General features: G+C 25.2%; 1 protein-coding gene and 1 long non-coding RNA gene across 3 annotated transcripts; one reads left to right on the forward strand and one right to left on the reverse strand.

Moving 5' to 3' along the window:
• Positions 1-4,999: 4,999 nt before the first annotated feature.
• On the reverse strand, positions 5,000-14,113 carry LOC149058853 (uncharacterized). 2 transcript variants are annotated; one of them, XR_016190460.1, is made up of 2 exons: positions 13,840-14,110; positions 5,000-5,209 (listed from the first exon to the last, which is right to left on the reverse strand). It is a non-coding gene; the product is annotated as an uncharacterized LOC149058853 (long non-coding RNA). The 2 variants fall into 2 exon arrangements; XR_016190461.1 differs by lacking the exon at positions 5,000-5,209 and adding an exon at positions 7,130-7,875 and having other exon boundaries at positions 13,840-14,113.
• Positions 14,114-16,494: 2,381 nt separating this feature from the next.
• LOC107172357 (uncharacterized) lies at positions 16,495-21,922 on the forward strand. The gene is made up of 10 exons (XM_015522649.2): positions 16,495-16,895; positions 17,592-17,759; positions 17,828-18,055; positions 19,514-19,714; positions 19,773-19,955; positions 20,019-20,198; positions 20,593-20,782; positions 20,904-21,025; positions 21,100-21,250; positions 21,588-21,922. Exons 1-10 carry the CDS (start codon positions 16,833-16,835, stop codon positions 21,737-21,739), a joined length of 1,638 nt encoding a protein of 545 aa, XP_015378135.2. The 5' UTR covers positions 16,495-16,832; the 3' UTR covers positions 21,740-21,922.
• Positions 21,923-24,819: the final 2,897 nt, after the last annotated feature.

The following is a 24,819-nucleotide window of genomic DNA, read 5'->3' on the forward strand; positions in this document are numbered from 1 at the left end:
TTAAAATCCTGTCATATAGACAACAGGAACATGTCTGCATAATGTAATAATTAAATAATTTAAAATATTCACATAAAACACTTACAAATCCCCCCATATCCATTATACGAACGCTAATTATTAATTTGTTTAGAGCTACTGCCTATATCATTATATGGTCAAAATTGGGTCAAAAAAAATAAGTATTTCATAACGTATTCTCAAATAATACATAATTATTTAACACAACTCAATTGTTATGAATTTTTTTAAATATTGTGTACTTTCAGGTTTAAATGCAGACAAATATTGTTACAAAATGAACACACTTACCTATATCATATATTATATATATATATATATCACATAAACAAATATTATATGAATGAATATCAGGCTTAGGAATTTCCATTGCCCATAACTTACAATGTAAAAGTACCTGATACATGATACCTAAACTGATGAAGGTAGTGTTACTGAAGTCTTATACAACTACGATCACGTATTTTGATACTTTTTACGTTTTACTTTATATAGGTAGTTGCTATAAAAGTTGTACTCAATATACGATCATATTTTTATTCAGGCTGTAACGAATATTTTTACATAAGAGTTCCATTAATATTAAAAGCCACTCGTTACTCTAATGAATAAAATAATAAAGCTGACCTAATTATTGATGTTTCTAGAAATAATAAATTATTAGTTGGTGTTTTCCGAATACAGATAAGTATTTTTTTTTTTCAAAGTACCATTTTAACCAACAGTTATACTGTATATTTGTATAGAAACATTAAAACTAGGGCTAGAAATATATTAACGTTATAATAATATTATATATACGTTGTAAAAATATAATCAATCTTAAAACTATTGAAAATAATACAACCTCAGTAAAGACGAGACTTAGTAATTTGTTCATCGCAAAATAAAACTTATAATATTATTCATATCACATACCAATATAAATAATCAATTTCATAACAGTTTGGTATACATCGCTTTCGTTTATTTTAACGTGTCCATTCGTCCTACTATTTTATGCAGTGTCCAACAATAAGTTTACAGTCTACATAAAACATATTATTATTATTTATTAAACTCGATGTCAAATCAACATTTATTTATTTATTTCAGCATTATTCAATAACATATTATGGAAAATTATAGAATAAGAGTTGATAATATATACTAAGCTCGTATCTGAAATACGGAGTTACTTTGGGTGTATATTCAGGTAATTTATTTTAAAATGAAATTTTCGATATAATAAATATCATACATTTTTTTTAAAACTTATTTATTAATTGTATCACTTTATACACTGTACACAGACACACAGTACAATAGTATAGTGTATATTTAATTCAAACAATTAGTTGTAGTAAATTAATGAGGACTACCCATGGCGAGGTGAAGATGGTCTAGAGGATCTTTTTCTCCAAATTTTGGATAGGTGGGTAGGTAAATCGTATGTTCTTGTATGTTCTGATCACATTTTTTTACAAGGAGATTTCATCAATTTCAGCGATCATTTGTACACGCTTCCACCATGTAACATAAAATCCTTTCGGTTCTCTGTATATAAAGCCACAATCAGCTAATATATTATATTGTGTGGCAAGGGCGGGAAGTGAGCCATTTCAGTCGCGGGCGTCGTGTACGGCACGAGCCGTAGGCGAGTGCCGCATTTCGCCCAAGACTGAAATGGCTTTCCCGCGCGAGCCACACATACTATTTTTTGTCACGCCCCTGCGTTCATGGAAAAGGTTATGCAGGGATCTATGCAACAATTATAGACTATTCTACAAAAACAATTTCATGGAAGACATTTACTAACGCATCGTTCGACGCACTTATCTAGGAACAGTGCAAATTAAATATGTTTAAATGTTTATGCGTCATGCAAGGAGGTTATACTATACATTTAAGATGTAACCAAAAGTTTATGTTTTGTAAGAACCGTGGTAGGTATACATTTTAATTTCTGGTTGTGCAGGGGATACGCGCCCGGCGGTCGGCATTTTTGGGGATTTCTTCTTTTCCGCCCGGCACTTTTGGGGATTTCCTCTTTTCCGCCCGGCACTTTTGGGGATTTCCTCTTTTCCGCCCGGCACTTTTGGGGATTTCCTCTTTTCCACCCGGCACTTTGGGGATTTCCACTTTACCGCCCGCTGGACGGAAAAAGGACGCTTTCGAACGCTTCAACCGTTGTCGAAAACCAAACTTTCGGTGCAGGCGTGACAAAAAATATTTTTTTTACTTTTGAGGTATAGTTGGTGATAATAATCCATACATTTTTAATCTGGATGTAAATAAAGTATATTATTCCGGATAATATGCTGGAAATGGTTTGTTTCACATTAAACAATTTAACGAATAATATTATTACCTTAAAAAACCTTTCTTTTTTTTTAAATTCGACAATTGTGTATTACACAGTGGAGTATGTAGAAATTGATGAAATTTCCCTGTAATAAAAGGTGCACAGAACAAAAAAAAAAACATATTAATAGGCTATATTTATTTTATTAACATATATGTACTAACTATAACTTTTTAAGTAATCAAACGCCAATATAAATAAAATAATAATTAGAAATATGATGATTTAAGTATCTAGAAAAAACTATCAATAGATTAGCGTTAACTTCAAAGTTTTAAAAAATGTATCGTTAATTGTTATTTAACAAATTATAAATGAATACATAATTTAATTTGACGCTAAAGTGTTTAATGTTTATTTTATTTTATATATAATACGTTTTATACATTTTTTTTTTATATAAGATCTGTAAAATATTGAATTGGTGGGTAGACAAAAATCTTGTACTAAAATAGCTTTCCACACTACTGGAAGTAACTACCAATAATAAATATAGTATGTTTACATTTTTAATATAATTTGATTTTTGATAAAGAAAATAGACAGTAATTTATTGTTTCTCAAGTCAAAAATATAAAACACGAATAATTTCTAAAAAAATATACATTATTTTTTCATTTAATACTTTTATTTTACTAAACAACTCTAAGCTCACACGATTCATTAGAGTATGTACCAAAGAACCTTTGTATCTGCGTCATCTCAATTTTACCACGTCACCACGTTTGTTATTAAATCAACCATAATATTGTATTTATATTTCCCGGAGATTTTTGTAAACTATCCACCTATAGATGCTTATTGTTTTCGATTTATGTTCGATGACGTTCTGTGTTTAAAATATACTGGTGAAAGTGTAGTAGTGAAACTGAAATTTATATTGTATTCTATAAATTAAAATAATCAATAGACGGTATTATATTATTTACAGTTAAAAAAACTGCATTGATTCTCAATTAGTGATTGTATTTCATTTTTACGTGGGTTACATAACACAACATATCCAATGATGTTTGTATGTTTTTGTTTATGACATGTACAGATTTACATGATAGTCAAAATACTGGTTCAAGTTAAACTTCAACATTTTTTTTGGAGGGAAATTAATTGTCACTGATGCATTCGAGAGGTCAACATTTAATTTCTCAATAGTTTCACTTTCAAAAGCGTCAAAGACAAAAAAAAATCAGAAAACAGGAATTTTTACTTTAAACCAGCTTTCAACAACTTCAGTTACCTATATATGTATTTTTTTTTTGCGTCAAACGCGAAAATCCGCATTTACTTAAAACTTTTACCAAATTAATTTAATTTAAGATTGTGAAAACATTTCAACTGTTTGTATGTTTTTGCCTCATAAACACCTTGTAATTTGTATTTGATCACCTTTAAGTATATTAAGTATATTCCTACGAAAAATGTGCCTTAATATTCAAAATATGAGTTCAATTTTTTAATTTCAAATAGGTAGACGAAAATCAATAAAAATTAAAAACAAAAAAAAGTATAAAATAACAAAATTATTCACTATTAAACAAAAATCTTTTTTCTATAGATAATTCATTAAACAGCAAATACATTTTTAAATATAAATCATTATTACAAGAATTTATATTTATGATTATTTAGTATAACAATTAAATAATATAAAAATAATATAAATACCTATAATATAACACACAATTTAATAATAAATGTCTTATTAACTGTTATAGGTATAATTTATAATCGTATATCAGTGTATCTCTTTTCTCATTATTTTAGTAATGTTATGTAAATCTGTGTACTAATTATAACAGTTAAAAATAAATATACGCTTAATATATAATTTACCATAATAAGTGTTCTTAAACGAGTTTCAATATAGTATTAATTAATATATTTACAATAATAACAATAATTACCATCATAAATTATTATGATCAGTTATATTATAGTCCACTATTTATTTATTACTCCATTAAGCTATTTAAGTACAAATTAATAGTTAATATTTAAGGGTGACTTTTGAAAACACGAATCATGTTTTTGATCCCAAAAAATATATAACACACTAGTATAGAGTATAGTACCTATGTAATGAAATGGAAAACTTGGTAAGTTTTAAGATAAAAAATGTCTTGCATGAGACGGAATATTAGATTTTATTGATATTTAATTATTTAATATTATAATACTATGAGAAATTATTTTAGATGGATAAAATCATTATTGGAATCATTGTTTTATAAAAACTGAGCAAGTATTCAAGCGTTAATCAAAATTAAATGATTTTGATATCTAGTTAGAGTACACAATTATGTTTTTGCATTTATCAAAATTCGAATTTAATTCGAGATTCAATTAAAGTTTAAAGTCAAAAACGTCTAACAAGAATTTTGGGGAATTTATCATGTAAAATAACAATTATAGTAATCATTGCGTAATAATATAATAATATTATCGTTGTTCAAATTTCGTTGATTCATTACGTAGGTAAGACACTACACAACACAACAACAATATCGAGTCACCCGGCCACTTAAAATGCATCAAAATATTATCATAACTAAAATGCACCCCTGGCTAAAATCAGCCTTTGAGTTCACACACACATTGCATAATAATATGTGTACCCGTATTAAAAAAAAAAAATGTAAATGTAAATTTTTATAATAGGTTTTATAATAGGTGATCTGAGATCAATCCATTTTTACTGACAGACCAGCCAGCATCATGATAAAACAAAGTGCGTATGTGGTTACCGTCACTTTGTTCTGTTCAATAGTTGGACCGTCTTCCAACAATTCTTCTTTGGTTTTCTTTTCTGAATTCAACCACCGACTCCACAACTTCTTTAAAAATCTAAAACCAAATAAAACATCATGCATATCTATATATTGCATAAAATATTGACTACTCTATACATATTTAATCAATAGATATTAAACACATTAATTATAAAATCTAGTAGCTCATATATTATATATTATATTATACAATTATATATAGGTAGTAGATACACATGGATAAAAATAAGCATAAACAAACAGAAAAATATAATTATTTAAAAGTTTAAACGTATAGTTAGCGGAGACATTGTTAATACCTACAAAATGAAGAACCTTGAATGATTTTTCTCACTCAAAAAGATCACATTGTTCTATAGACGTAATGAAATCTTAAGCCATGTAAGAATACCCGAGCCACAAATATCAAAGTATTAGCTTGATGTTAGTCTCATTTTTAATCTTTATTTACATCCAGTGCAATGGAATAACAAAATATAGGTACAGCTGCAAGTGAATACATATATTTTGTTGCCTTCGACGTATCAATAGAAGAAACCTTATAGTTTTATCTACTGTAAAAGATGTTTTAATGTTTTTAACAAATAATAATAATTTACGATATTATAAATAGTAAAAACATAATACACAAGTATATGTTTTTTACATAATGATATTATAAAAATGATCTTTTGAACTAAAGATAACCCATACGTTGAACACGTATAATAACAAAATATTATGGTATATTATACAGAATAATGTGGTCAACCACACAATATACTGCACCACTAATTATTATCAATACCCTATACATCCAATACACAATATTTCTACGGTGCATTGTAACTATGTCCAATTCAAGGCTAATAAATGTTCGTATTTTGATTTTCATGTTCAAGGATAACATTATAGTTTTGATATTATGACATTGATGGTCGATGGGACAGTTGAATGAATTCATGAATATAAAGTAACTAAAAATATTATATTGTATCAAGAACCTCAAAATGTATAAATTTTTTGTAAATTGCACATATTATACTGTCCATAATAAGTCATTAAATTCTAAATCAATTTATCTTGTATTGATTATTTGATATTTTTTTATAACGTATTAACCACAAGCATTCATGTTTTACAAGACAGACTACACTAACCGAAGTAAATATCGTATAGGTATTAGGTACATATTTTAGTATGACAATTAAAGTTAGTTAATTATTTATTTGATTTGACAATAGTATAATGGTTATATTTGTTAATTTTTTAAAAGCAGTCTGATGCAGTTTAATTTCTATTTATAATAATCATAGTAAATTTACGAAACCTTAAAAATAAAAACAAGATTTATAAAGACAATAAATTTGTATTTCAATAATTTGAACTTTTACATCTTTAAAATAATGCTTATTACCTAGATAGGTATATACTGTTACATATCAATATATTTTTAAAACAGCAAATCATAATTCATAGCATACACCTACCTACACCTGTTGAAGTTGGATATTACTTTTTAGTCATTAGTAATAAATTATTAAAGCATATATTATTATAATAATGTTTACATTAAAACCTTATTTTTTGATTTTGGTTTATAAATAAACAAAAATCGTAAACAATTTTTGAATTAATAATCATGATAATTATGATAATATTATATGTATAGAACTAGAATTAGATGTTGTCAAATAACATCAGTGCCTTCTAAAGGGAGTTGGTAGCAAAGGGAGCAATTTCACTGGCATAACATTATTTTAGGATGATTTGTATTAATTTATTTTAAATTTAGTTGTTTGGAAGAACTACATCAGTAATTAATAGTTCTAATATTTTCCTACTATCGTCATACTAACATAAATAATGGAGGTGTTATTGTTTCATTTCCGGGCGGAATTAAGCGTGACAAAGCAATGGATATTAAATAAATATAACCATTAATCAATATATAACTTAGTGAAACGAACAGAAGAAAAAAAAACAAATTATTAAATATTATAAATAAAATAAATACAGTTTATTATAAAAACGTAAATAACAAAAAATCAAATTTAATTTAAAGAATGAAACAACATTTTATAATAAAACCAATATGGCACATGGTATGTATAAATAACATAAGGAAACAAGTGTAGAAAAATGTTTTTATCAGACAATTTATTTTGGCAATTTTTATATGTAAAAGTTACATATTAAATAACGTAAGATATTCAATTGCGATGGTTAAAGTTAGGCATATTCGTGATCAAGACTATGTTTAGTATAATTCTTTATAGGTGGTACTTTTATACGAACCTCAAATTAAGTTAAGTGCCTAACATTATTTGTGATGCCACTATATCGATTGACGTACGTTCAATGGATGCACGGAATACGTAGGTCTAATAATTTCTAAAATATCGAGAATGTAATATAAGATATTTTGCACATGTATCACGAACATACCTCCCTTGCCTCGCTTTACTTCATACATATAAAACACATTGTCATATTATATTATAATAGTTTCGATACATTGCTAAAAAATTAAATGTTAACATTTTCCTTAGACGCCATACTATAATATTGTTCGTATACAGTTTTATTTGAATTTTAGATTAAACTCAAAGCACCAATAAACATCCAATAATGGTCATAGCCATGCCAATGGAATATGTTGTGAACACGATTTTCTTGTACCTATGGTTTACTGAATCTAACATCAAATCCGCCTCATAATTATAATACATATCATCTTCACTGAAACATACAAATCACACGATAGCCTAACAATGAAAATCTAAAAATCCCAATAAATAATTATTTTATTTTAGCCCATGTGGCATGCGTCATTCGTTGCATCCGTGATAATTTCCCAATGCAATAAGTGCATTCGAATGTATTTTATATCCATGATTTTCACTGACAAAGCTATATAAAAATGTGTTTGGTTAATAATATTTCATCAAAAAAAAAAAAAAAAATGCTTATTTAATGTATTATTGATAGCAATGGCATCATCAACTTTCCTTAGTTTCTAAATGTAAAATAGAACAAATTGTAGCATAATAAATACTTCAGCATTATTGGTATAATTATAATATGATATATTATAAGTAAATCTAGTACCTATATCTAAGTTATATCGTATTTGGTACATATTTACTCAAAAAAAATTGAGCATAGAATTGTTGTACCTAGTTAAAAAAAATGTCTTAATTATGATCTTTGCATTGCAGCCCACAGCAATGTATGTTTTTGCAATATTTTTAACTAACGGTTATATTAGTATTTGTCAATTAGGAACCATTGAACTCTCATACTGTTAATTTATTTAACTGACGATTGTGGCTAAGTGATAGGCACCAGTTATTTTATTTAGTGTGTCAGTCAAATATCGATATTCAATAGTAGGTATACCTATTTAAAAACCAGTATAATTAATTAATAATTATTAACACTTATTCGGGAGTTTTAGCTTTAGAAATGGATCTATAATTAATATACAGATATACGATGAGTATCTACTTAACTAGTCACCAAATTAAAATCTTAAAACTTCAAAATTTAAATAATGTTATATATATATATATATATATTACACTGTAACAAAATGTTAATAAAAAATGCTTTTAACGATATTAAAATTTAAAACAATAATAAGTAATTGGGTACTAGAAGATTAATTGAAAAATATTAAATTCATTAGTCGTGTACAAAAATATTGTATTGTCAATTGTCATTAAACAAATAAAAATATTCGCTTTTATTTCTCAGTACCTACTTAAAATATAATAAGATATTTCAATAGTCGCCTATCAATTGAAGCCTTTAGATTTTTTATAGTCGATAGCAAAAATAAATTATGATCTATACTGCTATATTTAAAATTAAGCTGAATGTTAACCAACATTGTGATAAAATTGTTATCACCAAACTATCATGTTTTGTGTTCAATTATGTAAGATGTAACTATAACAATTACATAATATATATACCTATCACCTATCTACACATTCTACTTAATTATTATACATTGTGTACCTACACCAAACGTCTAATCATATCCACACTCTTTTGACTATGAATTATTAAAAATATATTCTTTATTGTTATATAGAATAAATAATAATTTACAGTTTTTAAATCCCAGCATGGGAAAAGAGTTCAAATACCCATAATTTATTTTTGGTATGGGATTTTTAATTTCAGATATTATTGGATGGCATCATTATTTTGGATATTATAATAATATAACGGATATCAGGTTAGTTCTAGTGCAAAGCGCTAGCTGCGAGTTGCAGGTATAAGCTTTTCATCATCACAGTTAATTTTTTATTACATTGTATTAAATAATAAATTGGTACAATTACTTAACAATGTACAGGACATAAATACCAAAGCTAAATCAGCAATCACTAAAATATACTAGGTCCCTACATAAGTAATACAACATAATACATAAATAACAAATAAAACATATTATAGACTCAATACAAATAATAAGAAAAATTATCAAATCACATAAATTCATTTCGATACGTTTCCGCTACTCCTTAATGGGAGCAAAATATTAAAATCTAAACGCCTAATAGGGCTTTATAGTGAAATCATACATATTATGTACAACGTATTAACGAGAATACAAGATTAAACCTTTTTGAACATTGATCCCATTCAATTCATAGAAAATTATAATTATACTATTTATACCAGTTTATCCGCGATTGGTGTAATTAGTAAAAATGTAAATAGATTAGGATAATAAATTAAACTATCAGTTTGTATCACAAGTAGGTACCTAAAATTATTTCAGAAATTTTCACTAGATATTTTTCATTTTTATTACATTTATAGCATATCTTACAATATTCAATAAACTATGGTAAGGATGTTTATGCTCTAAAAAATGAATAAATATGTATAAATATGTATGCTTATGCACTAAGAAATAGTCAAGTATGCTCGGATAAATTTTAAAAATATGCATTATTTTTTTTATAATTTAACTAATTAATGACAATATCATAAAAGTTGTTTAAAAAACATTTTAATTACAAGCTTTATCAAACATTCTATCGATATCGTCGAATTTCAATTCAGAATTCATTTCCATAAATAACTCAAATAAGTGATAAATGATAATTTTTGCATAATCATAATATACAGTTATATGTAAACAAATCACAAACTTAGATTCAGATTTTGTTAATAGCGTTTTTCTTTCTTTGAATATACATATTATTAATGTTAAATAAAAATTGGATAACAGGGCCATTAGATGAAATGTCTTAAATGACAAATTTTTAAATGTATAAAAAGTTAAAATTTACAATTATTGTACATTACATTATTTTATGTTTTACATCGCCAAAATATGCACTAATATGCTAAATACAAAATAAAATATTGACATTTGAATCTATACATAAAAAATCAAATTTTTATATAATATTACATGCAATAGGATAACCAAAAAAAAATATGCGAAATCATAAGCATTCTGACCCTAATCATTACTCGTTAACCATCAGTTTAAAATTCAATGAAACGCCAAAATAATATTGTGTGTTTAAATGTTTAATCAAAATATTCACATTCCTGATAAATTATTATATTTAATTTAATTAATTTCAAAAAAAAAAAAAAAATTATTTTATATTCAATACATTTTTCTGTACAAGATATATCATATTATATTATATAATAGTATGATAATTGAATCCTTTTGGATATTCAAAATACTAAAACAACTTAGATATACCAAATCTTTTTTTTTTTATATAAGTTTATTAAGGCTTCAACAACACAGGTTTTTAGCCTACTATACCTAATCTTATAACAACATAAAAGTAAATTTATATTAAATTACCTACCTATCTGATATTCTAAATATTATTATTCACATGGCGATTAAATATATTTTATGAAAATAACAATATAAGTAACAAAAACATTAGTATTACATAACATTCGTAAATGCAAAAATATCATAGTTATTTATATATTTAAATATAGTTTTTTATTATTAATTTTTATGAAATCAATTAATATTTAATATAATATTTTTAACAGGATGACGTTATAACAGAAGATTATCATTATCATTTATCGTTGTTATGTTTTAGATACAATTAATTGCACTCAACAGAAAATTCGATATTAAGTTTGTTTGAATGAAAACGAGAAAAACAATTTTCAAGGCCGTTTTCAAATCATGTATATGTTTCTTTTTTATTACAAAATAAAACAATAGGATTAATAATGAATCGCTATATTAACCAGCTTGTGATAGTAAAATAAATAAAACAATACAATTACAATACTTTCTGTGAATTGTTCTTTATATTTTTTTTTTTCGAATGTAATTTATTTTTTAAACAAAGCATAATAGTGAAAAATAAGAAATTAAGTATTCACAACAAATTCATATTTTTTTAATTAATAAGTAATTATATGGTATATGTATATCTGATAACATAATTTATAGATACTTTGCATGTTATGTATAACTACAAAGTAAACTCTAACATCATTTATATACCTAATAATTTTTATAAAATAGAACAAAAACCCATTTTTAAAACTATTTATAACAACGCACAATGTTCAAATAAATCTATATATCATAGTATTTTAGTTATACTCAAGTACATATCATATTAGGTGTTAATTATATATAATTAATATACCATATTTTTATAATTTAAGCAATTGAACCTTTTACGATTGAAATATATAAGGTACCTATACGTTAATTTATCGATTTCATTTACACAACGCTCATATTGGTACAACGTGTTATTATAATTTTTATCTCTTGAGATTTTTTTTAAAGTGTTAAATGAAATAATATATTAAATAATTAGATAAAAAAAACATTGATTTAATATACATTAAGTACACTTAATCAATGTAAAAACTGAAAATTTATCTCACAGTATTTTCCATAAATAAATTGTACTCTTATAAGCTCAACTTTATATACTTTGCTAGTCGTAACTTGGTACTCTACCTAAAGAATAGAAAAATACTAAAAGTATCTTAACAGAAAGTGGGTTAAAGGATGCGATTTTTAATAGACAGAATAATAAATTATTTTACCAATATAACTTTGTTCATTGAACCTAATTTTACGTCCGTTGACAATTTAACTAACAATCGTTTCACATCCGGTTTATACACAATAAAAACATTAGACAAACATTATAATAGATACCTTTATAATTTTTTTCCAAGTACACTTACGGAAATGTTTTATATTATAATAAATGTAAAAACAACAAAATATTTTTCAAAACGTTATATTATTTTATAAATACAACATATAATTTTCCTTTTTACTTTTAGGTCTCACTATTAACTATTTCTTAGATAATTCTTCACTATTATTTTAATACATTAATATGTTTGTTTGTATTATAATATATATTGTTACAACCTCTTTTACATAACTATATACAACAAGTAACATAGTTACATAGAATATAGAAAATTCAATAATTTGATTACATGAAACACATGAAGATCATTCAGAAACAGATCTTCAGAATTTAAAATACATTATAAAGTACATATAAATTCGATTTAATGTAGGTAATATGTAAATATTCAACGCGAGAAAATATAATTTAGTCTTATTTAAATGTGTCATTCATGACAGTGTTATATTATATAATTATGTAAAATTATATAGGAAAACATTATATACCAATATGCGCTGTCTTTTTTTAAAGTCACTTAGATAAAACAACGAATCTTAAGACAAAATTAGTTCAAAACAATTTCTAGCGTTGTGCAGTGTGTATTAGGTGATTCATTTTGTGATTAGGTGTTACATAACAATTTTTTTTTAATTGTTCTTCATAGGTATACTCTCAATCTGTATTCTGTGCTTAAACTATTTAAGGTCATCTAAGGGAGCAAATTACATTTTAAACTTAAATGATAGGGCCTAACAATACAGGTTGCTATAATACAACACATCATGTATATTGTACATTTTTTTTTAAGTAGAAGTTTGTTTAAATGATTTATCTAAGATATGTAGTAATAAAAAATATGTTTTTTTTAAGTTTATTTATTACAAAACGTGTTTATTTCTCTATCAAAAGTGCTGTATAATAATATAAACTTTGAGATTTTCAAATCCGAAAAACTGTAAACTGAAAAAATACACATAGATATTTGGACGAAAAAGAAAATAATTAAAAAAGAAAATTCGCCTCAAATGCTAAAATAAAGAAAGTAATCAACATTTAAAATAAAATATGAAAATATAAATTAATATAAAAATTAGAAATACTTATTTGATTGATACTCAAAAGAAAACCTTATTTCTTATAAATTATATACTTATATTAATCCTCAATATCTATTAGTATATTTTAAAATGTATTAATCGACAAACCACTGTACAGGATATTGTTTACTATAATAACTATATATTATGTAAAATTAATGAAATTTAAAAAAAATTGTTGGATGATTTTAAAATTTTTTTACTATTACGATTAGTATTTTGAATTGTTTCCTAACGTGATCGCTTTTTCCCGACGCAAGATAAAGTTGTTAATAAAAAATAAAAATAAATGTCCATTATTTTACAATTATACTACTATATTAGTATATATTAGCCCAAACAAACACGTGTGTATACAAAGCAACATAAAAAGCGTCAAAAACGGCATAAACAAAACTCAAGCAATACCGCACAAGACTTACTTTAATTTCTGGTATTTCTGTTTGGTGTCGATGACTTTTATCTGGTCGTTAGTCGATCCGTACGACTTAATGTTTTTAAAAACTCCCTTGGTCTTGCCAGCTATTTTTGTCAAGCTACTCCTCTCGTTCATCATTTCGGATGATTTATTCAGCCTGTATTCAGTGTAAAATCAAACAAGTAAACCCGAGTCTAGGCCGAAGTGCGCTCGACAAATGATAATTGCGAACTACACGCGGCGACCTCAAAACACCGGTTCTTATATTGTTATGAAATGTATATCGATGGTACAGATGCACTCCGTCTGACCCACCATCTCCCACCGCCCTTATAACCAACACACTCAGCACTACGCGGTTTTCACTTGCTAACGATGTTTCAGTGGACAACTCGAACAAAATGCTTAATAGTTGTGTAATACTCTCGATCTGAATAATGAAAAACATTGCTAAATTGAGAGTTATTTTTTTTATCGTTTATAATTAATATCATTATTAATCAGCAGCAATATATCATTGGTAATATTATGTTACCTACTTAGAATAATTATTGTTTTTACTCGAGCGTACTGCAACGATTATAATATTTTACGTTATTTATTTATTATTAAAACAGAAATATACAACCACATATTTATGGTTAGCCCAATGATATGTAAAAGTAAAAACAAGAAGTCCCATTTATGTGATTGATATAGATATGATTAATTTTGTTTTAACAATAATAATATTATTGTTTTACTGCTATTATAACGTGTCAAAAACATATTATACATAATAATGCATTCAATTATATTATAATATGATATTTCTGAATAAAATACTACTCCAGTTGCATACTATCATCTTGACAATAACACATCATGCAAGCGTATTAGAAATCTTGATAACCAGTTTATTAATCAAATAAGGTAACAATGATTAATGTGTTTTTAGGTACCTTGTTTACATGTTGATAGCTATTTTTTTTAATTGAATACATTTTAATACATAACTTTAATGATCATTAAAAAATAAGAACCTCTGTTTTATATATCTACTATATTACATATTGAACGCAGTTCGTGATGTATTAGTAATAAATCTAACTAATTAAATAAACTTTTTTTCGATTTACTAACAAATGTTATCGAATTTATCTACCGGGTAAAATTATTTCAAAACTAAATAGACGAACATTTTTTCTACAGAATATTATCGTTATACAATATACATACGTACACATTTTCTTGCATACTTAATTATAAACTATATGTTAAATAGAAAAAAAGAGCAGTACCGGCCCTTTTAGTCTATAAATGTATATAACCAAGCATATTATGGTTTAATACTATACAGGGTGTAACAGAAAGATATGACAGATTTACATGTAAATCTTACACAAATCTGTCATATGTTTCTGTTACACCCTGTATAATGTATAATTCAACAAAATGTCATGAATTGATATATTTCTTTAGAGTATTATTTTGCAATAATAATAATTATCCATCTAAATATTATATGATTAAATAAAACAGTATCATGACAATTAGTACGACACTATTATTTTGTTCCTAAATGTAGTGAAAAATGAGGACGGTCTCGAACTCTGAAACTTCAATACCGCTTGAACTTTGAATATTTTACAAATCTGTTCGATTATTATATTATTAAGATCTTCTGACAAAGGCAATAAAAAAATTTTTTTTATGAAACGTCTAGACTCTTGTTCTACGACAAAAATGACAAGAAAAATATGTACTTATTAAAAAATTAATAAGTTTCTTAAATATAAATTTTAACGGTTAAGCATTACTGTTTATTCAGTATTTAAATTTTATATTATGTTCTTACAAAATCTATCAAATTATCATTATGAATTGGATGAAAATGGGCCATCTATTTTTAATCAATTAAGTAAATTGTCATTTTTATGGATCAAAAGTAGGACGTCGTCGTTTAAAAAAGGTTTAGAAACATCAAACACTGATGTAAATAATAATATTATTTTAATGTTTTTGAATATCACATGCTTTCTTTTTCATACTTATTTTATTAAGCATAACTTAATATTAGTATGAAAAAAATACAAATATACAAGCCGAAAATGCTTTCTTATTTTAGTATATATTATATACGTGTAAGAAAACGACAACAACCAAAATACTTTAAGAGTCAAAGAAATTAGTCTTAACAAATTATAGATATACGCGTGACGCGTAACAACTACCTACGTAGTTAACATTTGTTAATACGTAACTAAGATTATAAAACCAGCAGATGATTTTTATTTTTAGTCAATTTTGGAATACTATTTAAAAAAAAGAGAATATTCAAAATAAAAATACTCGGTGAGGAATGTCGGTATAAATGGTATAATTATATTGCCTATATTGAGAATTTTGTAACAAAATTTCGATACAATCGGTGCTGTTTACACCTTATACAATTTGTACGGTTATATATATATAGGTATATATATAGTATTATGGTTAAGTAACGTGTTATAAATTATTGTTATCGATTTCTTTATTTTTGTTGAGTAACATATATAGGTAGTCTACAAGATCGATTATGATTCCCTATACATAATTGTACGAATAATAAAATAAATGTTTCAGTCGTAATGTGCAATCATTAAGTTTTCGTATTCATTAAAAATGTATGACAACAATGAACTGTTTTAACATGAGTTTCTATTTCAAGCAAATCGTAAACGATTGAAAAAAAAATATTCTTATCATAATGATAAAACCATAGAGTTGCCGAGGTTACGGCGTTGGTTCAAAGCACGATGTCTTATAATATATAAAACACCACCCGATCAGAGATATGACGTGGTATAACTCGCTATAGCTAAGTATTATATAACCGTAACGTAATATTGTAATGTAAATAAAAACAAAGCAAGCGGCTAAAGCAAAAACTATCGGTCGTACTATTTTTTTTTTTTTTTACCTATTAATAACAATTATTATAACACTCATTACAGACCAAAATTATATATAATAACCATGGTAAGTAGGACTGGGCTTTATGCCAGCGTGGTGAAGGATGATTTCAAAGATATAAATCAGGTAGAGTTATAATTATTACTTACACAAATTACTCGGTTAATGCACTCCACTTATCGACTCAGTATAGTGGATTATTGTAGTAGCTGTAAAATATTTCGAAACTGATGTGCCAATACATTTAAGTGTTTAACTGAAAATGTATGTTTAAATAATATTATAATAATTTATGTTACAATGTCCTTTTTTTGTAACTATTAACGATTGAATGTAACGTTATTCGTTTGGATAAATAATTTAAAATTTACAACAATGGCTATAAAATAAAACTATTTGAGTTCATTTTTTAGCAAATAGTTGCATAATATACTCTCTTTATTTTTTTTCTACTATTTATTACCATATCGTGTATATTATACGTGTTAACTTATACCTAATCTAATACCTATCTTAATTTTAACTCCTAAATTATACTGTCTAATTTAAAATTCCTATACAAGATAATAAAATTACAGTTGGATATTCATAAAAGTAACTAAATTGCCTATACAAATCCCCGGTTTTTCATATTTGTACAAACATCAATCACAATATTTTTAATAAGCTGCTGTAACTTTTAACACATTTCACGTATGTTATTAAAACAAAAAAAGCATTTAAATCATTCAAATAACTGCTTTACCAAAACTTTGATTATTTTATATAATTAAACAATCATCCATGATTAATTCATAGTTTTGTTAAATTGTTAAAATGTAGAAAGATGAAACGATTGATATTAGCGGAGTATCGTGTAATCCAGCGCCAATTGTATTGAAACCATTGGCATCGTTGTACAATCCATATCCATATGGTTGTTCAGTATTGTGCAATCATCCACTGGATAGTGAAATTAAGGATCTTGTAAAAAAGGCTAAGGACGCTTTGGTATAATTAATATATAATAAATTATAAAATAGGTTAGGAAAACCATTCTATTTTTGTTTACTTTTTAGGCATTGGACCCTAAGTCACCACATCGCTATCCCGATGTCGATGCAATTAATATTATCGTACCAGAGGAGCTATTCAGGAAATACACAGAAACAGACTCCAGAGCTACCAGTCCTATGCCTACAACAGTAGTGCAAAAAAAAACACCAGCTGAATTAGCAATCGACAAATCTCGACTTGTATTGGACTTAAATCGAAGTAGAAGTCAACAGTCATCGATAAAATTTTCGGTTAGACACACAGCTGAGTGAGGCAATATTAAATAAATATTAATTTTTTTTAATGAAAAAAAAACCGTAAACCAAATCTTTTGTGACGTTTTAAAATAAGAATCTACAGAAGTCACTCTACTGCTAGGTATATAATATAGCGTTTCAAATGTACCTGACTATGTACACTCGATTACTCGAATTTCTTATTACTACTTACTGAATTTGACTAGTATAAATCATTCAGTGACTGTCATCACTTTAATAAAAGAGGTCAATTTAAAATTTAAATTTAATGGAATATCATTGCATACAAAAAACAGTTCAGAGATGGCATCTATTAATATTTCTAAGCTTATTATAAGCTTTTTAATTATTAGGTAGTTATTTATTTATTTTTCTATTAATACGAAAACAAAATAGTATAAATTATTAGTAAATAGAATTTATTTTTAACAAATACATCGAAATATTTAAATTTCTACAAGAACAACTTATGAGAAAACTTGAATTACATTTTCAAATGTAAGATATTACCCACAACTTTTATAAAAATTATGGATTTTTAAATACAAAATAAGGATAATATTTTTTGTGATTTTAACGAAATATGTCAAAATTAAAATTAAAATTTCAAATAGCTTTTAAAAAATGTTGATCATTTATTTTTGATAATTTTTAATTACTGTAAGAAAACTCACGATGGACCTATGTACTATTGCAGTACATTTTCAAGCATTTTAATTCACAAACAAAAATTTTAGAATTATAAATCTAAAATTTCAAATTTTTAGAATTATGCCAATAGAACAAAAAGAGCCAAAATATATTTTAAATAGTATTAGGTATAAGAAATTATAATAATATTATAAGCATTTGGTAAAAATGTTTGTAAAAATTCTGTCAATATTAAAAACAAAAGTGGTTTCTTTCACGTTATCAGTTATTTTTTTTGTTTTTGTTTTCTCTGACTATTTTGAGAAGTACTGAGTATTTTTACATCTTGACCCTCCAGTGTTCTCCAGAACTATCTTCAAAGTCTTAACTTTTAAATGTGATGTTTGAAACATACAAATATCATTATTGATCAATGATCAGAATATATGAAAATAATTGAATTTATAATAAGTATTTATAATCTTATTAAATACAATGACATTTTTATGAATAGAAAAAAAAATCTTTTTATGATTCGAAAATAATAATCAATTTAAGCGTATTTTGCAGTACAATACTTTTGTAATGAATTAATTTAAAGTCGTTGTATTTTTATCTAAGAATATAATTTAAAATTTAGATGTTATGTCACGCATCACTCCACATTATAATATGTTTAATTAATTATAATTATTGTTTATTCATGGCGTATTTTACGTTTTACTGTCTAATGTATATGGTGTAACGTAAGGTACTATTAATATTTTTATTTAATAAAACATTATATTGTAATATAGGTAACAGATGTAACACTGATTTTAGGGTGTTGTAGGTCAAGAGTTTTGCGAAGCGTTATCTTTATGTCATGGTTCTGTACTTCATATACCACATTATTGTCGTCCAAATTATACAACCCGTATTTCAGCTCGAAAAGTACAAGTTAAGAAAAATGTAATAAAAAGAAGACCTCGACATCAAATCACTATTACAGAAAAACAAGCAGACAACATCGCCGTTAATTTGGTAAGTGATTATTATTAATAAGCAAAAACCACTGTAAAAAATTTAATTTTTTTCTTAGCGGCATTTAGATTTACCTGGTGCTTATGATGTACAAAAAGATACAGAAGAAAACAAAGAAGTAACTTGGAGAAGAGGAAAACCTATTAAACCAGGAAAACAAAATAAAAAAAAATCAGAAAAAAAGAAATCTGGGCAACATAATAAAGAATTTAAAGGAGTTCAAGACCAATTAGAAACTCAAGTCATAATTTCTAACAAGGATACATTTTATACAATTTTATAATTTTTTTGGTTCAATTAATAGGTGTCTACCATAAATCAAAATTCATTGAATGGTAGTATAATTGCTGAAAATGATGCTCAACAAATTGAAGAAGAAACTAACGATGAACCAAAAACAAGTTCGTTTATAGACATGGATATTTTAAAAGAGCTTCAAAGAGAATTACACTTACTTGACGTCGAAAATGAATTTGATGTGAAGGTTACAATATAATTCTAATATAATTAAATATAACTGACAAACTTTTAAACCTCGGCAAATTTATTTTTAATTGAATAATAATTTTTTCAATTAAAATGTCGGATACTTAAAAATACATACATACAATAAAATTAAGGCAATCAGTCTTACATCTCATTATATGTATATTTACTATATAATATTCTTTAGTTGAAATTACATTTTATTCCTAAGATAATTCAGAAAACCTATCATGATATATCTATTAGTTATTACAAAATATAAATCACACAATTAAATTTATATTATTGAATATTAAATTCAAAAACTTAGTGATAATTTTATGATACAAAAATGTATAAAATTAATATTAAAATTATTTAGATATTATTAATTGATTTTAATTATTTTTTAGAAACACATGGCATTACAAGAAGCATACAAAATGCAACCAATATTAATCAATCAAGAAGTAAATAATGAGTTAGAGACATTAAAACGTAAATTAGGAATGAACGCTGAAGTAATTTTACCAGGTTTACCAAGAACATTTTCTAGAAAGAACATAAGGTTCGAATTACCATTAGACAGGAAAAGCTTAAAAGGTTATAATATTTTAGTTTAAGCTAATTACAATTATTTAATAGTTTAATATATATTTAATGCTATGATAGTACGCCTAGGTCTTCTATTAAAATATGTGATATGCGCTCATGCATATTTCAGATATGAAACCGTTAGATTATTTGAAAAGTAACACAAGTATCATTGGGAGTTGTCTAATCCTATACTCGAGAGTTTTTGAAAAATATAAGACAAACTCAGAGACGAGAACGATTCATGAAAATGTATATGATAATATTTTCATTATGGCGAATGTTACTTATACTAATTATTCTAATCAATGTTATACTTTTTATAGAAACTCATATCTGCATTAGGTGAAGTGATGGGTAGACAATTTTCTAACCAGGAAGCTACAGATTTACATCAGATGATTGAATGGTCAAGTGGTCAAATTCTGACATATCGTGAGTGGTGTGGTTTGTGTGGCGTGACAGAACGTCTATTAGGTAAATATATTTATTTATTTTTATGAATATTTTATGCGTAATTTGTCTTTCAAATTATTCAAATTTTTATAACTAACATTTTGATTAATTTTGTATTATTTGTTTTTGTTTTATAATTATAAAATAGGTACGTGTACATTTAATTTTAAAAAAAATGTTAGTTAAATAATATAAATTCTTTTGTTCAAAATATTTTCCTTCGTATTGCAATAAATTAAACCATAATAAACATAAGTAATAAGTTTCTTATTATGTATTTATATTCAAGATTGTAGTATAATGTCAACATAAAATATTTGATTAGTTAATTTAATAATTATGAAAAAAATTTTTACAGGATATCGTTTTGTTCCGCAACCATTGAGTAAAGCCCAAGATCCCTGTAATGAGGTGGAAAACGCTGATTTTGCGTTGTTAGACAGGTGGCTTCAAGATTTGTCACCAAATAATTCACTTTATAAATTATTAACTCTGATTAAAACCACTTAAGTAATTATGTAAAATTAATTGTGTTGATTTTCAATACAACATCACAATGTTTACAACTTCTTACATTTTTCTGTGTTCAAAATTATTTCATAAGTTTAAAGTAATGTATTAAGTATCAATTTCAATAAATAAATAGAATACAATAGTCTATCAATAGCCTATCAATGAGACTATATGCATACATTCGAGTTATTTGTGAGGTATATTGTAAAACCAAGGGGCATCTTACATAATAACACGTCCTAATAATTAATATTAAAAAAGGTGAGCAAGTGGGTAATACACCAACATTTGAACTTCAAATGCTAATGGAAGAATATTGTGCTTATATATCTTTAATATTTTAAATTGCTATAGTAACATTTATATGGAACCTTGAATTTAATTTTTAAGCTTTTTGATTGAGGGATATATTTTTAACGACAACATTAGAAAAAAATTCCTAATTGTATAAATAGCATAAGAAGGGTTTTACTTAGTATGTATGGGGATGCTAATTTAAACATTTGGTGAATATTTTCAAGTAACTTGATTTATTTTCTTTTTTTAGTTAGGTACGCCTAAAAAACTAGTATGTTACCAAAATCTAGTTTCAGACAAAAATTATCGATTTTCTTTATTTACCCCCTCCCCCCCACACCCACCCAATTATTTTGAAAAGTATTTGGAAGTTTTCAATTTTAATCTGTTACGAGTAACATCTAGATCTAGACAAAAATACTCTCAAAATTTGAAATTGATGCATTTTTCTTCTGATTTTCGTGTAAAGACACAAAATCCCACATAATCGTAAAATTAATACATTGATGGTTCCACTCTGAATCTAAATTATGCCTCATTAGTTCATCATATTACAATTATGTAAAAAGTAATACATGTTATATTATCCATTTAAAACCAAACAGTTAGTATAAAATTATCATAACTAATTTATGTAACAAAATTTACTTTTCACGCTCAAATTCATTAAATGTATACATTATAATTCATATACTATCAAAAGTACAAGCTATTCGTAAACATATTTTTTATTTTTTATTATATATAAAATAAATATTTACAAATAGTCTAATTTTTGGCTAATTTCTAGTTTAATTAAGTCAAGTAACTAGATAAAATATATAAAACATTTTTAAAAATGTTTAACAGCCGAGATTGATTCAGAAATTTGATTTTTTACATAACATTTGAAAGTGGCTTATACTAAAATTTAGCTTTTTATTATATTTTAAGCACTGATTATATTAAAATCAAAATTATTTTATTTTAAAATACCACCTACTAAATGTATTTAATTTTCAGTAAATAGGTTTATTTATTGTTTTTAGATTTAATCCATATTAACGAAATCATATACTAAACGTCCTAAATGGCTACATATATAAAATGTTACAATATGCTTACCATACAAACATATACGATATTTACCTACATAGGTACCTAAAAAATATTACTTAAACTTGTTTGAATTGGAAATAAATAAATATTTATTTTATTTATTTGATAATTATACGCCTGAGGAGCGTTTGATTAAAAATACAGTAAAGTAGATATAAGTAAGTAATGGATATTAGGTAGTGAAAATAAGTAAGCTGAAAAAGGTAAATGGTAGATTAAATTTGGTTTAACAAGTGTAACATTCTATTGATATGCCGGTATATAAATATATAAATATATATATATTATATAAATATAATACTCATATTGGAAATCAATTGAATTATTTGTACAATGATTTCAACATAATATTTAATATTACACTTTTATAATAAAAAAAAAAGTCTTATCTAAATTTGTATGTATGGTGCAACTAATACTTCCGATTAACCTTGAACTATATGCAGATCTTAAAAGAAAAAATTGAAAGTTCTTTCATGAAAGTGCGTTGAGCACACGTTTTGCTTTCACCCAGTTCAGTGGTGTATTAATATTTTAAATTTGAAAGCAATGATAAATATTCCAATAAAAGCAGAATTTTGAACAGAGTTTTAAATTTCACGTGTTGGGATTGCTTCAAAATATTTCTACATCACAATAAATAAATAAATTGCTGTAAAATATCAAGTTAGGTAATATAATATGAAGTATTTTCATGACTTATGTAACTTATAATAACAAAATTAATTAATTTAATAAAATATTTATATACACTATACTATACACAATAGTAAGTAAATTTACTTTCACTTATTAATTAAAACATACTATTTAGTTCACATGATGTGTTTTTATTTTATTTAGAACATTTATTTTGTACTTTGTACTTGTAGCATAACTTGTTTGTAAACGAATACATTAACTCATAAATAGTTGTTTCGAGAATATTGTATAGACCAGGTAATATTTTTAAGTATTAATATACTCATAAGAATTTTTATTATTTTAATAGTTTAATTTAAAAATCCTTTTTTTCACTCTACTCGTTCACTAAATCATAAAAAAAAAATAATCTTAAGAGGATGCTACACAAGCATTTGTTGTTTTTATCTTACAAGTGCATAAAACAACAAATTTTTGTTCAGCAGATCACATTTAGTTACATTAGTTTAAAATTTTGATAGAATCGACCTATTATGAATCTTGATAATGAGAATATTAATCTGTGAATTGTGATTGTATTATACAATTTGTATATCGGTTATTTTTTTACGATAGTTAAATTTTTTAGCAAGTTTTGTGTATATTATAATAGTATAACGTAAATCAAAAATGTTCATAACTTACTAAAAAACTGAATTATCGTGAAAACCCCACACAAACACAGATATTAAATGTTGTTATAATTAAGTTTCATAAAAGTCAATTCACACAAATTTAAAAAAATAAAACAAAGTTAAACGTGATCTGCTGAGCATAAATTTGCTATTTTTTCTAACGAACATGAAAACGTTGGTAAAAAGTGTCTATAATGATATTTGTAAGAAATTAAATAATTGTATGCATTACAGATGCAAAGAACAAAATTGCACATACAATACTCTCTATTATTTTTATTTTTTAAAAAAGGAATATGAGTAGATACTAGGTAACATATTATGTAGGTATAATTATATAAATACCATGATGCAGAAAAATTACAT

This window comes from Diuraphis noxia, unplaced genomic scaffold, assembly GCF_037042655.1.
Source record: "Diuraphis noxia isolate RWA-SAM2 unplaced genomic scaffold, SU_Dnox_SAM2 contig0002, whole genome shotgun sequence".
NCBI classification, from domain to species: Eukaryota; Metazoa; Arthropoda; class Insecta; order Hemiptera; family Aphididae; genus Diuraphis; species Diuraphis noxia.